The sequence below is a fragment of the Spinacia oleracea genome, chromosome 5 (assembly GCF_020520425.1).
Source record: "Spinacia oleracea cultivar Varoflay chromosome 5, BTI_SOV_V1, whole genome shotgun sequence".
In the NCBI taxonomy this organism is placed as follows: domain Eukaryota; kingdom Viridiplantae; phylum Streptophyta; class Magnoliopsida; order Caryophyllales; family Amaranthaceae; genus Spinacia; species Spinacia oleracea.
Window position 1 is genome coordinate 20549068 of NC_079491.1, and position 20493 is coordinate 20569560.

The 20493-nt window shown below is 33.5% G+C and overlaps 1 protein-coding gene across 1 annotated transcript; it reads left to right on the plus strand.

Annotated features, from left to right (window-relative positions):
* Positions 1-10264: 10264 nt before the first annotated feature.
* On the plus strand, positions 10265-20460 carry LOC110804497 (cyanidin 3-O-galactoside 2''-O-xylosyltransferase FGGT1). The gene is made up of 2 exons (XM_022010090.2): positions 10265-11212; positions 19693-20460. The coding sequence occupies exons 1-2, from the start codon at positions 10324-10326 to the stop codon at positions 20184-20186; spliced, it is 1383 nt and encodes a 460-aa protein (XP_021865782.1). The 5' UTR covers positions 10265-10323; the 3' UTR covers positions 20187-20460.
* Positions 20461-20493: the final 33 nt, after the last annotated feature.

Here is a 20493-nt window from a genome sequence, read left to right on the forward strand (position 1 = left end):
GAGTGATATATGGTTAATTTTAAATTTAGGGTGTGTAATTATAGGTGAGAGTTAAATCATGGATAATGATTCGTATAAAATGATGAATTATGATTCACGATTCGATTCTACGATGAATTCAAATTAATGATTCAAATGTAGAGTTTAATAAGGTGAATGATTGATGATTCAATTCCATTCCATATTGAACTAGGATATTCGGTAATTATGTGAATAAGGATGATTGGATTCATGGTTTAATGTTTTGATTAATTAATTCGATTTGGGGTTTAATGGTTTAATGTTTAATGTTTCAATTACTTAATGGGGTTTAGGGTTTGGGGTTTAGGGTTTGGGGTTTGGGGTTTAGGGTTACATGGTGTAAAATTTTATTCTTTTTTTTAATGCCATTTTTTGGGATGACTGATACCATTTTTGACAATATAATACCATTCTAGATGTATGTTAAACCATTTTTCAGAAATCAATGTCATTTTTAAATTATTAAATACCATTTTAGGAATTGGTAATATTGTCAATTTTGAAGTTAGAGTTAAGATTTTTAATTTTGAATTTATAGTTAAAAAATATACTTAAGAGTGATATAAGATAAAATGGTTAATTATTTGAATAAGGTTGACCCTAAGGTTGATAGATTATTCGATTTCTAATTCGGCATATGAATCAAAAATCATTCTAATGATTCGATATACGATTCGATACTTTTACTTATAAATAATGATTTGATTATGATTCGATTTCACATCATTCGAATAATGATTTGATTATGATTCGATGAATTAATGATTCGATTATGATTCGATTTCACGAATGATTCAAACATGGTTACTCAAGCGAACATGGTTCCGGCATATGAATAAAAAATCATTCTAATGATTCGATATACGATTCGATACTTTTATAAATAAAGATTTGATTATGATTCGATTTCACATCATTCGAATAATGATTTGATTATGATTCGATGAATTAATGATTCGATTATGATTCGATTTCACGAATGATTCAAACATGGTTACTCAAGCGAACATGGTTCCCTTTAAATCATTTTAATAAGGGTTAGTGACTCGATTTAATGATTCGATTTATGATTCATGGTTAGTGACTCGATTTAATGGAATAATTGGACTTAATCAGGAATCATAGTTTAATCTATAAAATTCATGGTTTAATAATCAATCCAATTACAATTGAAATGGATTTTATTTATAACTTTTCAAAGAATATTAAAGAATCCCATAATAAAGATAATTTAATACCATTATTAATGAAGTAACTACCACATATGTTCATTTTAACACCACTTTATATAACTGAATACCCTTTTAACCTATTTGAATACCACATATGTTCATTTTAACACCACTTCAATTTGGAAAATGGTTAAGAGTGATATATGGTTCACGTAAGATTCATGGTTAATCATTTGAATAAGGATGATTAAGGATGATTAAGGATGATTGGATTCATGGTTTAATGAATTGATTGATTTACTATGATTCATTCTACTATGAATTATGAATTACGATTCTAAGATTCGATTCCATCAAAGGTATGAATTGCGATTCATGATACGATGAATCGAGAGTGACATAAGGTAAATGGTTATTTGAATAAGGATGATATATTATTCGATTTCAAATTCGGCCTATGAAATCTTCGGCTTAAAAATCATTCTAATGATTTCTTATGATGTCGATATACGATTCGATAACAATACTCGATGTGATGGAACAATTAAACTACTTAAATATTTCATAAAATAAAGTACTTAAATATTTCATAAAATTAAAGTACTTAAGTATTCATAAAATATTTTAGAAATTAGAATTTTTGATGATATTTTAGAAGTTATATCTTGAATAAGACCTTTAAATGAGTACCACTTTTGTAACAGGAGTATCATTTTTATGTAAATGAATACCATTTTTTGTAACTGTGTACCACTTTTATGTAAACGAATACCATTTTCATGCAAATGAGTATCATTTTTATGGGCCATTTTTATGGGCCATGCAATATAATTTCATTTTTATGTAAATGAATACCATTTTTATGTAAATGAGTGCCATTTTGGATCGGATAGTACCATTAGGCCTATTTTGAATGCTTCCTAATAAAAAAACAAGGTATGTTTGAATACTACAATTTTGAATATAGGCCTATTTTGAATATGGGCCTATTTTGAATATGGGCCTTTGAAACTATGCACTAGGATAAGGATAATGTAAAAATGTACCAAATCAAATGTTTAAAGTCTCCCACAAACAAAGGAAAATTAATTCACAAACACAACAACTATTCCAATTGAGTAAATCACAAACACAACAACTATTCCAATTGAATGAATTACAAGTCCTTAACCTTCCCCATTTCCTCCCAACAAGATATTTTGTATAAATCTAGGAACCACCATCGTCGCCTTTGAACCACCATCGTTGCCTGAAACAGGTTACATAGAAACACTTCCATTTTGCGTAAACGAATGAAAATGGTTATTATAAACAATAGCAGTGTTGTTGTTGATGTTGTTTAGTGGACGAAACTGACCTACGGAGGAACACCCTTGATGACAAGATGACGACCCAGGATGGTACGAGTTTATAACAGGGATCAGATGGCCCATTTGAGAAGGATGGCTCACTTCAGAAGGATGGACAATTTGAGAAGGATGACCTATTTGAGTAGGATGGCCCATTTGACAAGGATGGCCCATTTGAGGATGCACCATTTGAGAATGCCCCGATTGAGGAGAACCAAACGTGACATGGTCCCCAGACGGGTCTATGTAGCCATCAATATATCCATCTCCAACATATGCTCGTTGTTGTTGATATACACATCCGGGAGCTGAAACAGGCCGGGCATAGTACCTAAAGGAACCATCCAACATTTGTATACCACCAACACTTTGTACAAATTCCTGAAAACAACAGTGAAAATAAAGATCCAACTTGTCCACTTAATTTCCAACTGAAACAGACTAATAGACTTAATTTCTGAAAATAAAGATCCAACTGCCAAAACCAAATCAAATCAAATCAGAAAGCTTAATTTCCAAATCAAAACAGACTAACAGTGAAAACAGACTAACAGACCAACTGCCAAAACCAAATCAGAGACTTAATTTCCAACTACCAAAACCAAATCTTCTGGTTCTAGTTTACTAATATACTTAATTTCCAACTGGTTCTATTTTACTTAATTAACTAGCTTAATTGTTTAATTCTTCTATTTTACTTAATTAACTAGCGTAAATGGTTCTATTTCTATTTCTTAAACTATAACTAGCTTAATTAACTAGCTTAAACTATATTTCAGACGAAAGATGAACTTGTATAATGAAAGCTTTGTAAATTACCTGTTGGGGTGGCTGGGGATGCACGAAGTTTTGTTGCGGTTGTTGTTGCTGCGGATGCACTATAAGTTGTTGCTGCGGATGCACTATAAGTTGTTTCTCATCAACCTTCTTGCTCTTCCGTGGCTTCCTCGGTGCCGCAGGCTTCCTTGGCGCCGCTGTCTTCCTCGGTGCCGCTGCCTTCCTCGGTGCAGCCTTTGGTTGAGCTGGAGGAGGAGGACATGGAGGACAAGGAGGGGGACATGGAGGAGGACATGGAGGAGGACATGGAGGACAAGGAGAAGAAGGACCAACATCATTGGTTGAGCTAGGAGTTAGAGTCTCTCTGTTCATTAGTTGTTCTTGGGTAATTGGCCGCTTCAGACGCTCGGTACATGACCTATACCGGTAACTAGTAGTCTTGTGGGCCGGTCTTGGAGGTATTGGAGGATCTAACAAAGGAAAAACCTCATTGCCATTTGCTTGGACCCCATGTAGGCCCACATCTATGCTTTCAAGGCTAGGACTGCCACCAACATCATCATCATCATGATCAAAGCCACCTGTTAAACCAGCTGCAATTGCATCCATTGCATCTATTCTATCATTGAAGCTTCCTGATAAACCCCGAGCAAAGCTGCTAGATAAACCTCCAACGCTTCCCGATACACCACCACCGGCACAACTTCCTTCATCCTCATTCGTTTGTGGGAAATCAAACACCATCGTACGTCGTACCCCAATAGGTTGTAACTGGACAACGGATAAGGGGGTCAATTTCGTACCACCTTTCTCCAAACACACAGATGACGGGGTACCAACTACAACATCCTCATTTTTCCTTTTCCTGTCAAGCATTGCAATCTTCTCATCCAAACGCATTGCCAACAAGTGAGATATTTCAACAACAACATCCATCGACTCTTTGTAGGTAGCTGCCCTTGAAGGTAAAGGCTCAAACAACACCATTAGCTTATCGTACCTGTCAATATTAAACATTATATGTGAACAACAGATACACATTGACTACATGTACACATTATGAGGTATATCAGCTTTAATAAAATAATAATTGTTTTAGTAAATTAATAATTCTAACCTACACACAACTTCTGTCTTCAATGGGTCGTGGTACATCACCCTAACCTTCGTATGCTTCCTTTCAACATCTTTCCGCCAACGACGAAGTATGTACTTGCCAGGAATTCCAGTTTGGTTATTCAAGTCATAAACCAATATCATATGCCTACACATTATACCGTGACATTCAAAGTGCTTACAATCACAAGATGCTTCCTTGGTAACGTAATTATACGTTGCAACAAACTTCGTCTTATGCTTCGTAACAATCTCCTTCCTTGCGTGTTTAGGCTTTATCCAAACCCTATCCTCAAGCTCGTACTCTTCAACAGACTCATCCAACATTTTCTTGCTCAAACACCGCACATACAGTACCCTACTACACTCTCTTTGGACCTCATGAAATTTGGCGTCCGTGTATAATTTCTGGAAAAGTTCCTCGGCTGGGAAACAGGTGACAATTTGCCTTAGATTTCTCACAGTGCTCGTATCGGCCATAGTTTCTTCATTTGCCCTTGCCTCCATTGCTTCACAGTAAGCCTCAACAAACTCATACAAATGAGTATGCTTGTGTACAAATTGATCAAAAAAACTGTTTATACTTTCAACTCGTTGGGTCGTCTTCATGCCAGCCCAAAATAAATGCTTCAAATACGCAGGAACCCACATGTTCCTTTCCGCATACAACCCTGATCAGATGAATTTCACCAACAACTCAGGTAACTGATCAGTTGCACAGATCATAACCACAGATCAGGATCACTGATCAGGTAAACTGATCAGAGCACTGATCAGGAACATTGATCAGGAACACTGATCAGGTACACAGATCAGGTACACTGATCAGGTACACTGATCAGGTGCATTTATCAGGTACACTGATCAGGTGCACTGATCAGGTACACTGATCAGGTGCACTGATCAGGTGCACTGATCAGGTACACTAATCCACTGATCAGGTACATTGATCAGGTGCACTGATCAGGTGCACTGATCAGGTGCACTGATCAGGTGCACTGATCAGGTGTGTGCACAGATCAGTGGTGGTGTGCATCAGTTTAGATTATTTTTTTCACATTAAATATACAATTCATCTCCAAAATATATATATAATTCACAGACGGAGAATGTACCTTCAAGCCAATCATCATCAACCTGGTACCTCTCCATCACTGTTTCCCAATTTAATTCGAACTCATCACATGTTAGACTATCATATATTGCCCGCTCCAGGTCTACCTTTAAATCGGGGTACTCTACATGCGTTCCAAGCTTCCTACTAAACTTCTGAAGAATGTGCCATATGCACCACCTATGACATGTATTGCTCATGGTTGTTCTCAAAGCCCTCCTCATCGTGGGATCTTGATCAGTCAATATCCCAATTGGGGCTTTACCACCCATACATTCTAACCAATTGCCGAAAATCCACTCAAATGTGTCACTATTTTCATGCGAAACAAGCGCACATCCAAGTAATATGCTCTGACCATGATGATTTACACCAACAAAGTTCGCAAACGGCATTTTATATTTATTGGTCAAGTACGTACTATCAAAGCAGACAACATCACCAAACTCCTCATAAGCAGCTCTACTACGAGCATCAACCCATAAAGCATCCTGCAACATCCCTTTTGCATCTTGCCGGTACACGTGAAAAAAATCAGAATTATCTGCTTTCATCTTCTTAAAATAGTCATACATTGCCCTCGCATCACCACCACTTGTCCTTGCCTGCCTCACCTTCGCAACCACTTCATTAAGATCCTTCCGTAGGAAAGGCATTCTACCTCTACCATTCCGTTGCACCGCCATTAAGTTATAAGTTTGAGCTACAGACATACCAGATTGCGAACATACATTCGCTTGTCTCAACACATGAGGATTTTCCCTTAAAAACTTCTTCCGGTTATAAGCAATAATCCTATACTTACTAGGGGTGGGGTGATGATTTTCATGAACCATTACTGCTCTACGTATCACCCACTCTCCTAACTTATTTACACTTGCAAATACATATACGGGACATTGACATTTCTTAGACTTGCGTACCCCACTCCCAATTACTTCATGGAGTGAATCGGATGCCTTGCGCCTTCTTTCCGGCACACCATAGCACTCACAAGTCCACAAACAATTACGCTTCTCTTTCCCCATTCCTTTCTCTTTATCAGAACCAACCACAGATTTCACCGTACCACAACGACGGGCAATACCAAAACCCTTTTGTTTGGCATACCCCCTAAACTGTTCTTCAATCTCCTCCCAACAACGAAACACCATACCAACCTTCAATTCAAGAACTTCCTCCTCTTCCCCGTAGGCAGTTACTACCATTCGCTTTTTTGGGGTTGTGAAACAATCCTCACCACCCTCCTACAATTACATTCAAAGCCAACCCCCATCACAATTACCAATCTCAACCAACCAATTCCAAACAATTCCAAACCAGAACACACACCAATATCATGCTAAAAAAAATCATCCTTTATAATCTTTTTGGAAATCTTACATTATTATTAATTACCATCAAATTTATAATCTTACATCATTAATTAGCATCATTTCCAAGTTCAGTATTAATTTTAATGATTAATTAATGCATTCAATCATTCATTTTAATGATTAATTCAACAATCAACAAATTCAGTAAATCAATAAATTCATACCAACAAACCAATAGATTAATACCAATCAACACATTAACCAATCGCAATAAATTTCAAATTACGAAAAACAATCAGATTTCACAAATCCCTAACACATGATTGCTACAAAATCCATAAAACATCAAAAATTGGAGTGAAGTGCCATTGAATGCCATTTCCAGAAACATATGAGTTTCATTTCCATGAAAAATCAATTGGATAATTTATAGAACAGATCTAGATTCATACCTCTTCGTCGGAGGAGGATTGTGGTTCATACCTCCATATGAAGTCTTCTTCTTCCTCTTCTCCTTCAACCTCGCGACTACCTTCACCATTTTCGTCACCATTTTCGTCACCAATTTCGTCACTAATTTCATCACTAATGCCCTCCATTTCCGAAATTAACATTATGGAGCAACCCCCAAATAATATCTCAACAAACGTGGATGAAGAAAAATAGGAGAACAAGAAGAAAAAAATGGGTTTGGTTTTTTTTTTTCGGATGAATTATGGTGGTGTTCGAAAATGGAGTTCGAACAATTGGTGGTGTTCGAAAATGGTGTTCGAAGATTTGGAACCCAACACTCAGTAAGAAAGAAGAACTAAAAGATAGGGGGTTTAATGATTGCCAACTCAGCAATGCCAAATCACCATCCCGTTTTACAATTTCACTATTCCGTTTTCCATTTCCCCCCAAAATTATTTCACAATTACATTTATATTTTTTTTGGGGGGTTGGCATGTATTTGCCAATACATGCCAGACATGTATTTGGACTTCCTCAGCTAGGAAAGCAGAGACAACTGTTGTTATTTTTCGCAAGCCTATGCCTCCCTAAATGATCTTAGGTTGACCAATTTTATTGCACGAGGCCATGATAATATGATATCATGGGAACACCTTTCTTGTGTTTTTGTGGCTAGATATTCATACCAGGCCCGGCCCTAGGGGCTAGGCGAGGGGTGCGACCGCCTAGGGCCCAAGGTGGAAAGGGGCCCTAAATAATTGTCTATCCAATAATTTAGTACTAGTAATAAACAACACATTAAATACACATGTTATTTCCTTGGCTCATTGGTAGAAAGTAGGTTCTAAAGTTTTGATATCTACTAGAGGCCTAGGTTCAACTCCCCTTACTAACTCTTTTCTTTTTAAACTTTGTCAATATTTTTATTTTTGTGTTTTATGTTGAGTTTATGTACGTAGTATTAAACTTTTAGTACTCAGTTCTAATTGATATTATATGTGAGCAAAAAAATGCTTATTTGATGGACTATGGGTTTATAAGTTTTAAAATAGATAAGCATTTTAATGAAGACAAAATTAACTGATATTTTTATATGCTCAAAATGAACATTTATTTTCAAAAAATATATCTTTACGCATATTAATCATCTTGTAATTAAGTGAGTAGTTATTTTATTGAAATATTTCAAGAAATCGACTAGAGCCGAATTTTGAAATTCTAGGATCATGCAAAGGAGATATAGTAAGTTTTTATTGATTTGAATTCAACAATATAATGGATTTCACAAAAAAGAAAAATATTACTTCCTCTGTTCCGGAAATATCGCACCATTTGTTTTTTACACTATTCACACTACGAGTTTGACCATTTGTTGTGATTCGTACGTGTTTGGGCTCCCAATTGAATACCAATTGGGCCATTAAGTTCAAAGCCCAAAGGCTCACAGCAACAACATCAAACCCACTACAGTCCAAAAGGCTATTCAGCCGCCAATCAAGGCCCAAGGCCCGCTTGCAATAAATGACCTAAGGGCATTTATTGTACAAACACTATAAATAAGCCGTCATGGCTCACTTACCAAGGTACGTCCATTTCACGCCTTAAGACTACTCTTCTAGAGAACTTCTCTCTCTAGAATCCGAGCATTGTTCTTACTTAGGCATCGGAGGGGCTTTCCTCGTAAACACCCCCGAGGCTAGTAACTTGTTTATTGTGCAGGTTGATTTGGATACAACACATTCAAGCTAGCAAGATCTTCAACACACACAAAAAGGGCCTTCATTCGAAGCCCATTGTTTCATCCACTTCAACACCGGAACAGTACGTAAGGAATTTTAGTCATGTGGGATTATGTTAGATTTGTATCGATATATATTTTCTAAAAATTAATTTTTTATAATTTTTACTTGAATACGATGTGAGATATTATGAGTCAAAGTAAAGGTTAGATGAGTAAAAGTCAACCATGGTGCGATATTTCTGAAACGGAGAAAGTATTTCAGTTAAAGACGTATTATTTTGGAAGGGCCCAAATCCCTTATTTTGCCTAGGGCCCTCAAAATATCAGGACCGGGCCTGATTCATACACATCGTTTTCGAAAGTCGCCTTAGACGAGGACCATTTAGTCATTTGTAATTTGGACTGATTATCGACTTCATTATCGCTATATATTAAATTTGAAGGGATTTCTAATGGCCACAATAAAGATACCGTGGGCGGCACAACGAAACTGAACCACTAACCACTTTAATTAAAATATTTGAACATATTAATCTTCGTTAAATTGGCCCACGTGGGACAACGTGGTTAACAAACCCAACAATCCCAAATTTATAGGAAACGAAATCAAAACTAAACACTATTTATTTTCTCCTTCACGTAAATATATTATCAGGTTTCATAAGTCAAAATAAACGAGATTTGAAAAATGGATTGAAAAATACTTCTTCCGTTCTTTTTTAAATGACACAATTATTTAAACACGTTTGTCAATGCACAATTCCAAACATTAATATCTCCAATTTTGAAAAAGAAAAAAAAGTAAAATGTTGATATTTAAAAAATATTTATTGAGACGAATCTAATAAGACTCCACACGACTATGTTTTTTTCTAGAGGAAGTATTTAAATATTGCAACTATTTATAGTTCTTTATTCCCTCTATATTTATTTAAGGGATACAGTATTTATTTAAGAGATACACTTGTCATTTTTAGCAACTTATCAACCTCACCATCTAATTAAATAATCTATCTACACCCCACCTCCACCTCCACCCACACCCACACCCCCTAAAATAACATGGTCCCTACTTATTTTACTTATTAAAATATCTATCCAACCCCACTTATTTTATTACTTTATTTGATTCAATTATTCTTCTTAATACCCGTGTCCGACCAAGTATATCCCTAATATAAATAAATAGGGAAGGAGTAGTATGTAGGCGCTAATTAAAAGCTTGGAAAGTGTTAAAAATGATTTTTTTTTGTACGGAGTAGCAATGAAAATGTCTAACAACAACGCAGAGTCCTCTGTTTTGAATATAGCATTTTACCCATGGTTTGCCCTTGGCCACCTTACATCTTTCCTCCGCTTAGCCAACAAACTCGCCGAAAGAGGTCACAAGGTCTCCTACTTTCTCCCAACTAAAACAAGTTCAAAACTAGCTTCTCACAACCACTACCCCGACCACCTTACTTACGTCCCCATCGACGTCCCGCACGTCGATGGGCTCCCTCTCGGGGCCGAGACGACCAACGATGCGTCCGTCTCATCCGCGCCCCTTATCATGACTGCCATGGACATGACTCGTGATACTATCGAATCCCATCTAGCTCTTCTAAAACCCGACTTGGTGTTTTATGATTTTGCGTATTGGATCCCTGAGTTGGGTCGAAAACACGGGTTCAAATCGGTTCATTACATCACTGGATACATAGCAAGATATGCTGGTTTTGCCGCGTACATTAAGGCAACCCAGTATAATTCCGTTGACCCTCCATTGACCCTACCGTCGCCGGAAGTTTTTCGACGGCGAGCTCATGAAGCCAAGGTGATGGCTAGTATAAGTAAAAAGGCATTCGGACTAAAAGGTAAAACGTTGTTGGAGATGTTTAGCATATCTTTCCAAGAATGCGATGCTATCGGAGCCAAGACCTGTAAAGAGATGGAAGCGGAATATAGTGAATATGTTGAGAATATTTTAGGGAAGCCTGTGCTCCTTGCAGGACCTGTTGTCCCTAAAACGCCATCTTCTATACTCGATGACAAACTCCATGGATGGCTACAAGGTTTTGGTGCTGCTACTGTCATATATTGTGCACTTGGAAGTGAATGTATTCTTCAACTTAACCAATTTCAGGACCTACTTCTTGGCCTAGAGCTCACAGGTGTGTTGTGTTTACATATTCATTCATTTTATTTTCTTTAATATCTATTACATTTCCGATCCACCAAATATGATCTGCATCGGTTTATAACTCAAGTATAAGTTACGAGGAAGTATTTCCGGATATCTGATATTTGCTTGTAAATGCATATCATAGGAAAAGACAAAATAGGAAAAAGGACGAAAATTGAATGGTACTCCCTCCGTCCCGGAATACTTGACCTGTTTTCCTTATCGGGCCGTCCCTTAATACTTGACCTGTTTCTAAAAATGGAAATATTCTAACAATATTATATTATTTCTCACTCCACCCCTATTAACCCACCTACCCCCCACTCCATACAAAAAATAATTAAAAATTCAACCCCTACTCTCCCCCAACCCCACCCCTTTACACATTTCCCACTAACTACATTAAAATAATACCCCACTATCAACTACTACCTATTAAATTAAATAAGTCAATTCAAGTCCCTTAAACTCTGTGCCGGTCAAACCGGGTCGAGTATTCCGGGACGGAGGGAGTACTTTTTAAAACAAAAATGGTACTTCTTTTTTTTTTTTTTACAGAATGATATTTTTCTAACATGAATGATAGTATGATACTTTCTTGATATTTATATTGTTATACATATCTGATATTCGAAAAAACGACCCACTGCCTCCGTCCCATCATTCTAATATTTTAAATCTCAACCCTTCATTTTTTTTACAAAACAATCTTGTGTTTTGATTTATTTGACTTTCACAATACCAATCTCGTCCTTTGATTTATTTGACTTTTAGAAATATACAAATATCTCAATTTTCAAATCTAAACCAATTACAAACTACTTTATTAAAAACTGTTCATAAAAATTGTAACGGTTTGAATGACATATTTGCTAACACATTAGTTTAACGGATATTTCATGAAATATCCCCGAGTTTTGCCTTAATTCACCAAATGCCCATCAAGTTCCAATAATTCACCAAATACCCCTCACAAATGACTTGATACCCCAAATACCCCTCCATGACGTCATCATCCTCATAATCAACCAATTACGATCTAATTACTCACATAATCCCTAATTAACCTCCTAATTAACTCACTCATTAACCCATTAACCCACCCATTAACATATTAACCCACCCATTAACCCATTAAGTCACCCATTTCTTTTTCTTTTCTCACTCCCCTTCCTTATTCCATTAACCCACCACCCACCTCAAGGATTTCCATGGCTACCCCTTTCTTCACTCTCTCTCCTCACCACCTTCTTTCTTCCCTGACCTTCCCAGATCTTTCTCTCTCCCTCCTTCCTTCTTCCATTTACGGATAATTCACACATCAATTGCAAACCCAACATACAACAAATCGGGTGAAGAATAATAATACCCAAAATCGAGCATTGAAGAATTGGGTGAAGAACATGGCTAATTTTGATGAAAATGAAAGGGGGTTTATGCGAAAACAGGTGTTTTTTGTTGAGGAAATTGAGTTTGGGATTGATGGAGGAAAGAGAACCCAACTTCGTTCATGTGGGTTGTTCTCTTCAATTCTTCCGCCGTCGATTTCGGTTGCTTTTTGTGGTTCTGGATTTGACGACGGCGACGATTGTTCTTTTTGATTCTTCCGCCGTCGATTTTGGTGTGGTGTTGTCGGAGGAGGCTGGTGGTGTTGGTGTAGTCGGAGGAGGAGATCCGGCGTCGATTTTGGTGTGGTGTTGTCGGAGGAGGCTGGTGGTGTTGGTGTTGTTGGAGGAGGAGATCCGGCGTCGATTTTGGTGTACGTGATGTTGTCGGAGGAGGCTGGTGGTGTAGGTGTTGTCGGATGAGATCAGATGATGATGATGAGTGGCGGCGGTGGTGGTAATGTAGGGAGGGTGGACGTGAGGGAGGAGGAAAAGGTGAGGGGCGACAAATGGTAAATGGGGACGAGGTGGTGGCGGCGGTGATGGGGTCGAGGAGGGAGAAAACGGGGGCGATGTGGTGGCGGAAGAAGGGAGACGAAGAAGGGGTGGTGGCGGAAGAAGTCAGAGGAAGAAGATGAGTTAATTAGGAAAAAATGGGTTAATTAGGAAAAATGGGTAAATGAGTGGGTTAATTAGATGGTAATTGAGTTAATTGAGGATGATGACGTCATGGAGGGGTATTTGGGGTAATAAGTCATTTGTGAGGGGTATTTGGTGAATTATTGGAACTTGATGGGCATTTGGTGAATTAAGGCAAAACTCGGGAGTATTTCATGAAATATCCGTTAGTTTAATCGTGATTATATGCATCCCTCTTTCTCCATCTTATTCTCAATAGGTTTAACCTTGTAACCTATACTTTCCTCCTAATTATCTCGTTTCTCAACCGATATTTTCTTTTATCACCCTTCTAATGTAACATACACGTCTCCCCCAAATCCATTTGATAAACATGTCTTTCTGGTTTTTATTTCGTGAGTCAGGGTTCTTTCTTATTTGACCAACTTGGTTGTTCCTCTTGTTAGTTTAATGTTGAACAATGAAACACTTTTATGGATTATTGACTTCTTGATATTAAATTACCATTTTCTTTTTATATTATAGATTTTCATCGCTTTGGTGATCTTACAATAGGGAAGGATTTGGGAATTGTTTCTTTATATTTTAAATTGTAGATTGTTCCGTAAACTGTTGGAAATGCTTTGATAACTTTTTTTGGGGTCAACAATCTCCACAAAACATAGACCTGATTGCATAAAAAAAGAAAGGGTGTAGATATAATTCTTATAATGACTAAATTACCCAAATTTAATAAAATACCCACATTGAATTTACTTCATCCTTTTCAAACCCTTCACTCCCCCCTCCCCTCATTTAATTAATGAGAAAACATGAATCTTTACTCCGTATTATTTAATTTGTACCACTCCGTAAAAAATCACTCCCCTCCCCTTCCCTCATTTAATTCGAAAATGATAAAGGTCGCAACATGCGACCTTTAAGCCGTGTCACAATGATGACGTGGCAGGCTTATGTGTCATGATTTAAATTGGAAATTAAAATATTTAACTTACATTTTTTATTATACATGTTATAAAAAAAGGTAGGAAAATCTTAATATTCTAATTTTTTCCCTTTTTTATATCGCCTACCTTATTTACATATTTTCGTAGTAGAAATATTGAATTAATAGTAAAAATATTATGATGACGCGTAGCCTACGTGGCGCTTATATGTACCAATTAAACTGCGACACGTAAGATTGCGACAATTAAATGTTGTCGCAACTTGCGATCTTTATCATCGTCCCATTTAATTAACGAGAAATTAAAACAATAAAAGCTCTTTTTTTATTATGCTAAAATTTACGTAAATGATACAAACATAAAGAATTAAAAGGGACAGATGAAGTAGATCTAAATTCAAGGTATGCATTTTAAAAGTTTGAAAAACATGTAGGAAACCCAATTTAGAGAAAATTATAAAACTACGAGCCTTTTAGGTATCTTAATTAGATGCACTCAAAACTTTACACGAGTTGACTTAATAGAGCTAGACTAGATGTTTTTTTTTTTTTAAGGGAAAGATACTAGATTTATATGCACGCGATGCATGCTTGTAATATAAAAATGCATGCACAATAATACTTAAATGATTATTATCTCTTGTTATTTTTATTGATATTGTTTCTAGTTAGTTTTAATATTTGTGATTTTGATAAAACTCTCTCCGTTTCAAAATAATTGAGACAATTTACCTTTTCACGTTGGTCAATATAAATGTTTGAACGTTAATATCTCTTTTTATATTCGTAAAAGTTATAAAAAGTTGATATATCGAAAGTAAATATCGAGACGAATCAAACAAAACCTCACACGACTATATTTTTTCTTAGCCACAAATCACAAATGATAGTCAAATTGAAATTTGTGAATAGTGTAAAAAGTCAAAGTATCCCTATTATTTCGAAACAGAACGGGAAATTAATGTTTATTCCCGATAACAAAAAAAAACTTTTATATTGATTCCCTTAATCCCTTTTATGTTGTAATATAAAAATCTTTTACTTTTAATTTGTTTTTACTTTTAATAATAAACCAATTAATATACTAATGTATGTACATTTTTAAATTACAAGAACACGTACATCGCATGCATAGAAAACTAATACTTAGTTTATACTCTCTCCATCCCTTAATACTTGTCCCGCTTTTCTTATAAAGATGTTTCTTAATACTCGCCCAATTTCTATAAATTATATACCTTTATTAATTAACATGGACCCGCATATATTGCCATTTCCTAAAAGAACATTAAAATATTTAACCAACCTCAACCCTCACCCCTTTATTTGACACATTTCCACTAAATATATTTAAAAAAAAGTACCATACTACCAACTACCACCTAATAAATTAATAATTCAATAAAATTGCCTAAAACTCTGTACCGGTCAAATATGGACGATTATTAAGTTTATTTTGTTGATAATTTCATTTACCTAAGTCTATTTATCTTACTTAAGTTTATCCTCCTAATTCCCTCAAAAAAATTCTATCTTTATAACTTTCTATGATTGAAATTGCAACAATAGTTATGAAAATCAAAGAAAACGAGGAAGCTCGTTCTCATTATGAAATAACTTCAAATTCTTGTCCAACAAGATATGAGAAGCAAATGTACCATGTCAAAGAAGATGAAACATGAAATTCATTTACAAAAGATAAAAGAGGAAGATAAACGTGTGGCAAAATTTGATTCAAGCTTTCTCAAATCTGAAACAAAGAAAAAAAAAGATTAAAAGAAGAAGAGAAGCTAGTTGCAAGTTAATTACGATTTTTTTTTTTTTTTTTTCGTGATCATCTTAGACTCGTGTTTTTTTTTTAAAAAGGAAAAGAATTGGATGAAAAAAATGTTTGTTCATTTACTTATTTTAAGGTGTAGTTACGAAGTTAAGAAAAAGAGAAGGTTAAGATACTATAGATGATCAAGGGGTGAATCATATGAAAAATTAAAAGTTGAAGTTGATACTAGAAAATAAAAGACAAATCTTATTGTGAATCTGACAATCATATCATTAAGGAGGTAAATATGAAATTGCATTTTATAAGGTGATAAACAAAAAAACATGAAACTTAAAATGTGGTAAATAAGAAAAAATCTCTATTGTATTATTATATTTTTTTTAGATATAAATTATTAAATACTTTAGTTGTCTTGCAGTTTTCATTTACTACGAAATTTTATATTGTTAAGAAGTTTGACGGTGGCATTCTAAATGTCGTAAAGGAAGACCATTATAGTATAACCCTGTGACAAGTATTGCAATATCTGATGTTCTCATTATAAAAGACAGGTATGGGATCCGGTAAGAACATCTCCCTTATGTAAGAACACTTCTTACGGTAAGAACACTTTTACACTCTCAATGTTCTAAATTTATTCAAGCATGTTCTAAATTTTGTTAACCATATTCTAAAATTATTCAAAAATATTCTAACTTTGTTCAACCATGTTCTAAAATTATTCAATCATGTTCTAAATTTATTCAACCATGTTCTAAATTTTCAAGCTCATGTTCTAAATTTATTCGACGATGTTCTAAATTTGTTCGACGATGTTCTAAATTTATGCATGCATGTTCTAAATTTATTCGACAATTTTCTTAATTTGTTCAACTATGTTCTAAATTTATGCATGCATGTTCTAATTTTATTCAACCATGTTCTAAATTTAGAACAAGTCAACACATATACATATATAAATGTTCTAAATTTTCAAGCTCGTGTTCTAAATTTATTCAACGATGTTCTAAACTTGTTTAACCATATTCTAAATTTATCCAACCACGTTCTAAATTTATTCAAGCATGTTCTAATTTTATTCAACCATGTTCTAAATTTTCAAGCTCATGTTATAAATTTATTCAACCATGTTCAAATTTTATTCAAACATGTTCTAAATTTGTCCAACAATGTTCTAAATTTAGAACATAGAACCTAGTCAACACATATACATATATACATGTTCTGAAATTTCAAGCTCATGTTCTAAATTAATTCAAGCATGTTCTAACATTTATTAAACATTTTATAAATTTATTCAACCATGTTCTAAATTTATTCAAGCATGTTATAAATCCAATCAAGCATGTTCTAAATTAATTCAAGCATGTTCTAAAATTATTAAACATGTTATAATTTTCAAGCTCATGTTCTAATTTATTCAAACATGTTCTAAATTTATTCAACGATGTTTTAAATTTGTTGAACAATGTTCTAAATTTATTTAAGCATGTTCTAAATTTATTCAACAATGTTCTAAATTTAGAAATGAGAACCTAGTCAACGCATATACCTATGTACATGTTCTAGAATTTCAAACTCGTGTTCTAAATTAATACAAGCATGTTCTAAAATTATTAAACATGTTATAAATTTATTAAACCACGTTCTAAAATGTTATAACATGTTATAAATTTATTGAACATGCTTGAATAATTTTAGAACATGTTTGAATAAATTTATAACATGTTTAATAATTTTAGAACATGCTTGAATTAATTTTGAAATACGGTTGAATAAAGTTAGAACATGCTGAAAGCTTGAATAAATTTAGAACATATTTGAATAAAGTTAGAACATGCTTGAATAAAGTCAGATTATAATAAAGTTAGAACATGCTTGAATAAAGTTAGAACATGCTTGAATAAAGTTTGAACATGCTTGAATAATTTGAGAACATGTTTGAATAAATTTATAACATGTTTAATAATTTTAGAACATGCTTGAATTAATTTTGAAATACGGTTGAATAAAGTTAGAACATGCTGAAAGCTTGAATAAAGTCAGATTATGCTTGAATAAAGTTAGAACATGTTTGAATAAATTTAGAACATACTTGAATAAATTTAGAACATGATTGAATAAATTTATAACATGTTTAATAATTTTAGAACATGCTTGAATTAATTTAGAACATGAGTTTGATTTTTAAGAACATGTATATATGTATATGTGTTGACTAAGTTCTCATGTTCTAAATTTAGAACATTGTTGAATGCATTTAGTACATGCTTGAATAAATTTAGAACATCGTTGAACAAATTTAGAACATCGTTGAATAAATTTAGAACATACTTGAATAAATTTAGAACATGAGTTTGAAAATTTACTTGAATAAATAAATTTATTATTTATTATATATATATATGTTGACTAGGTTCTCATGTTCTAAATTTAGAACATTGTTGAATACATTTAGAACATGCTTGAATAAATTTAGAACATCGTTGAACAAATTTAGAACATCGTTGAATAAATTTAGAACATGCTTGAATAAATTTAGAACATGCTTGAATAAATTTAGAACATGAATTTGAAAATTTAGAACATGGTTGAATAATTTTAGAACATGGTTTAATAAAATAATAAAAAATAAATAATAAAAAATAAATAATAAATAATAAATAATAAATAATAAATAATAAATAATAAATAATAAATAATAAATAATAAATAATAAATAATAAATAATAAATAATAAATAATAAATAATAAATAATAAATAATAAATAATAAATAATAAATAATAAATAATAAATAATAAATAATTAATAATAATAATAAATAATAAATAATAAATAATAAATAATAAATAATAAATAATAAATAATAAATAATAAATAATAAATAATAAATAATAAATAATAAATAATAAATAATAAATAATAAATAATAAATAATAAATAATAAATAATAAATAATAAATAATAAATAATAAATAATAAATAATAAATAATAAATAATAAATAATAAATAATAAATAATAAATAATAAATAATAATAATAAACAATAAACAATAAACAATAAACAATAAACAATAAACAATAAACAATAAACAATAAACAATAAACAAAAACAATAAACAAAAAAAATTAAAAAAAAAATAATAAATAATAATATTAATACTAACAAAAAAAAAATTATTATTATTTATTTATTTATTTATTTATTATTATTCATTATTTATTTTTGTTGTTAATTATTATTTTTATTATTTATTATTTATTATTTCCTCTCTCCGTCCCACGTTCCTTGTTACACTTTCTTTTTTCGACCGTTCAATATTACGTAGTACTTGGTACACTTATAAATTAGGAATTACCCCACAATTATTATATTGTCTATATTTTTCCACTAACTTTTTTTGTCCCCACACCCCCTCGTTCAATTAAAAAAATACCACACTAACTCCCATTACATCTACCTTTTCAATAAATAACAATTGATAATCAAACAACCACTTATCAACCGTGTAATAGAAATCAACCGTGTAAGAATCAAAATGGCATACGCTGCGAGTATGTAGTATATTTCTTATAGATGTTAAATATTAGTGACCTTTAAGTATGCAATATACTTAGGCGTTGTTCTTTTCATCTGATCTTGTCTAATTTTTCTAGTTTCTAGTGTTTTTTGCTTTTCTGGTCTGGTGTGATCTGATCCATAAATTCCCTTGCAGGTAGGCCATTTTTGGCGGCCTTGAAACCTCCCAAGGACTACGAAACTGTAGAGTCGGCTTTGCCAGAAGGATTTGCGGACAGAATAAAAGAAAGGGGAATCGTTGATGGAGGTTGGGTGCAACAACAACTGATCTTGCAACATCCTTCATTGGGATGTTTTATAACTCATTGTGGTGTAGGATCTCTATCTGAAGCTATGGCAAGTCAATGTCAAGTGGTGCTGATGCCTCAAGCTGTCGATCAGTTCATAAATGCGAGGCAGATGAGTTTAGAGTTGAAGATAGGTGTCGAAGTTGAGCCAAGAGAGGATAATGGTGTGTTCACTAAGGAGGCGGTGAATAAGGCGGTCTCCATGGTGATGGATGAAGATAGTGAAATTGGGAAAGAAGTGAAGGTCAACCATGCTAAATGGAGAGAATTCATTTTAAAGGAAGGTTTGGAGGATTCTTACATCAGTAGCTTTATTCAGAGTCTTCATCAGTTGCTTGGATGAACTCTTTCTTCAAGTAGATAAATTCAGATTCAGAATCTACTTCCCAGTTGTGCAAGAAGCTTTAAGCATCTGTTTCATGTTTGAAGTGTTGTGATCAATAATTAAGCAATTTGTGCGCTTTGGAGCTACTGATTGTCATTTTTCTACTTCTTCTCACTTTTCCAGGAAGGTTTATGCAACTTTGAATTGTATGATCAACAATTAAGAAACTTTGATATGGTGCTATTATTGTTATTAAATTAATACAGTAAAACAGTATTAAAAGGTCGAATAAGTACATATAGTATTTAATAGCAAATATTGTGGA

Coding starts and splice junctions, on each gene's coding strand:
- LOC110804497 (XM_022010090.2), top strand. CDS start 10,324: ATGAAAATGTCTAACAACAACGCAGAGTCCTCTGTTTTGAATATAGCA. Junction 11,213..19,692: donor TCTTGGCCTAGAGCTCACAG/GTGTGTTGTGTT, acceptor ATTCCCTTGCAG/GTAGGCCATTTTTGGCGGCC.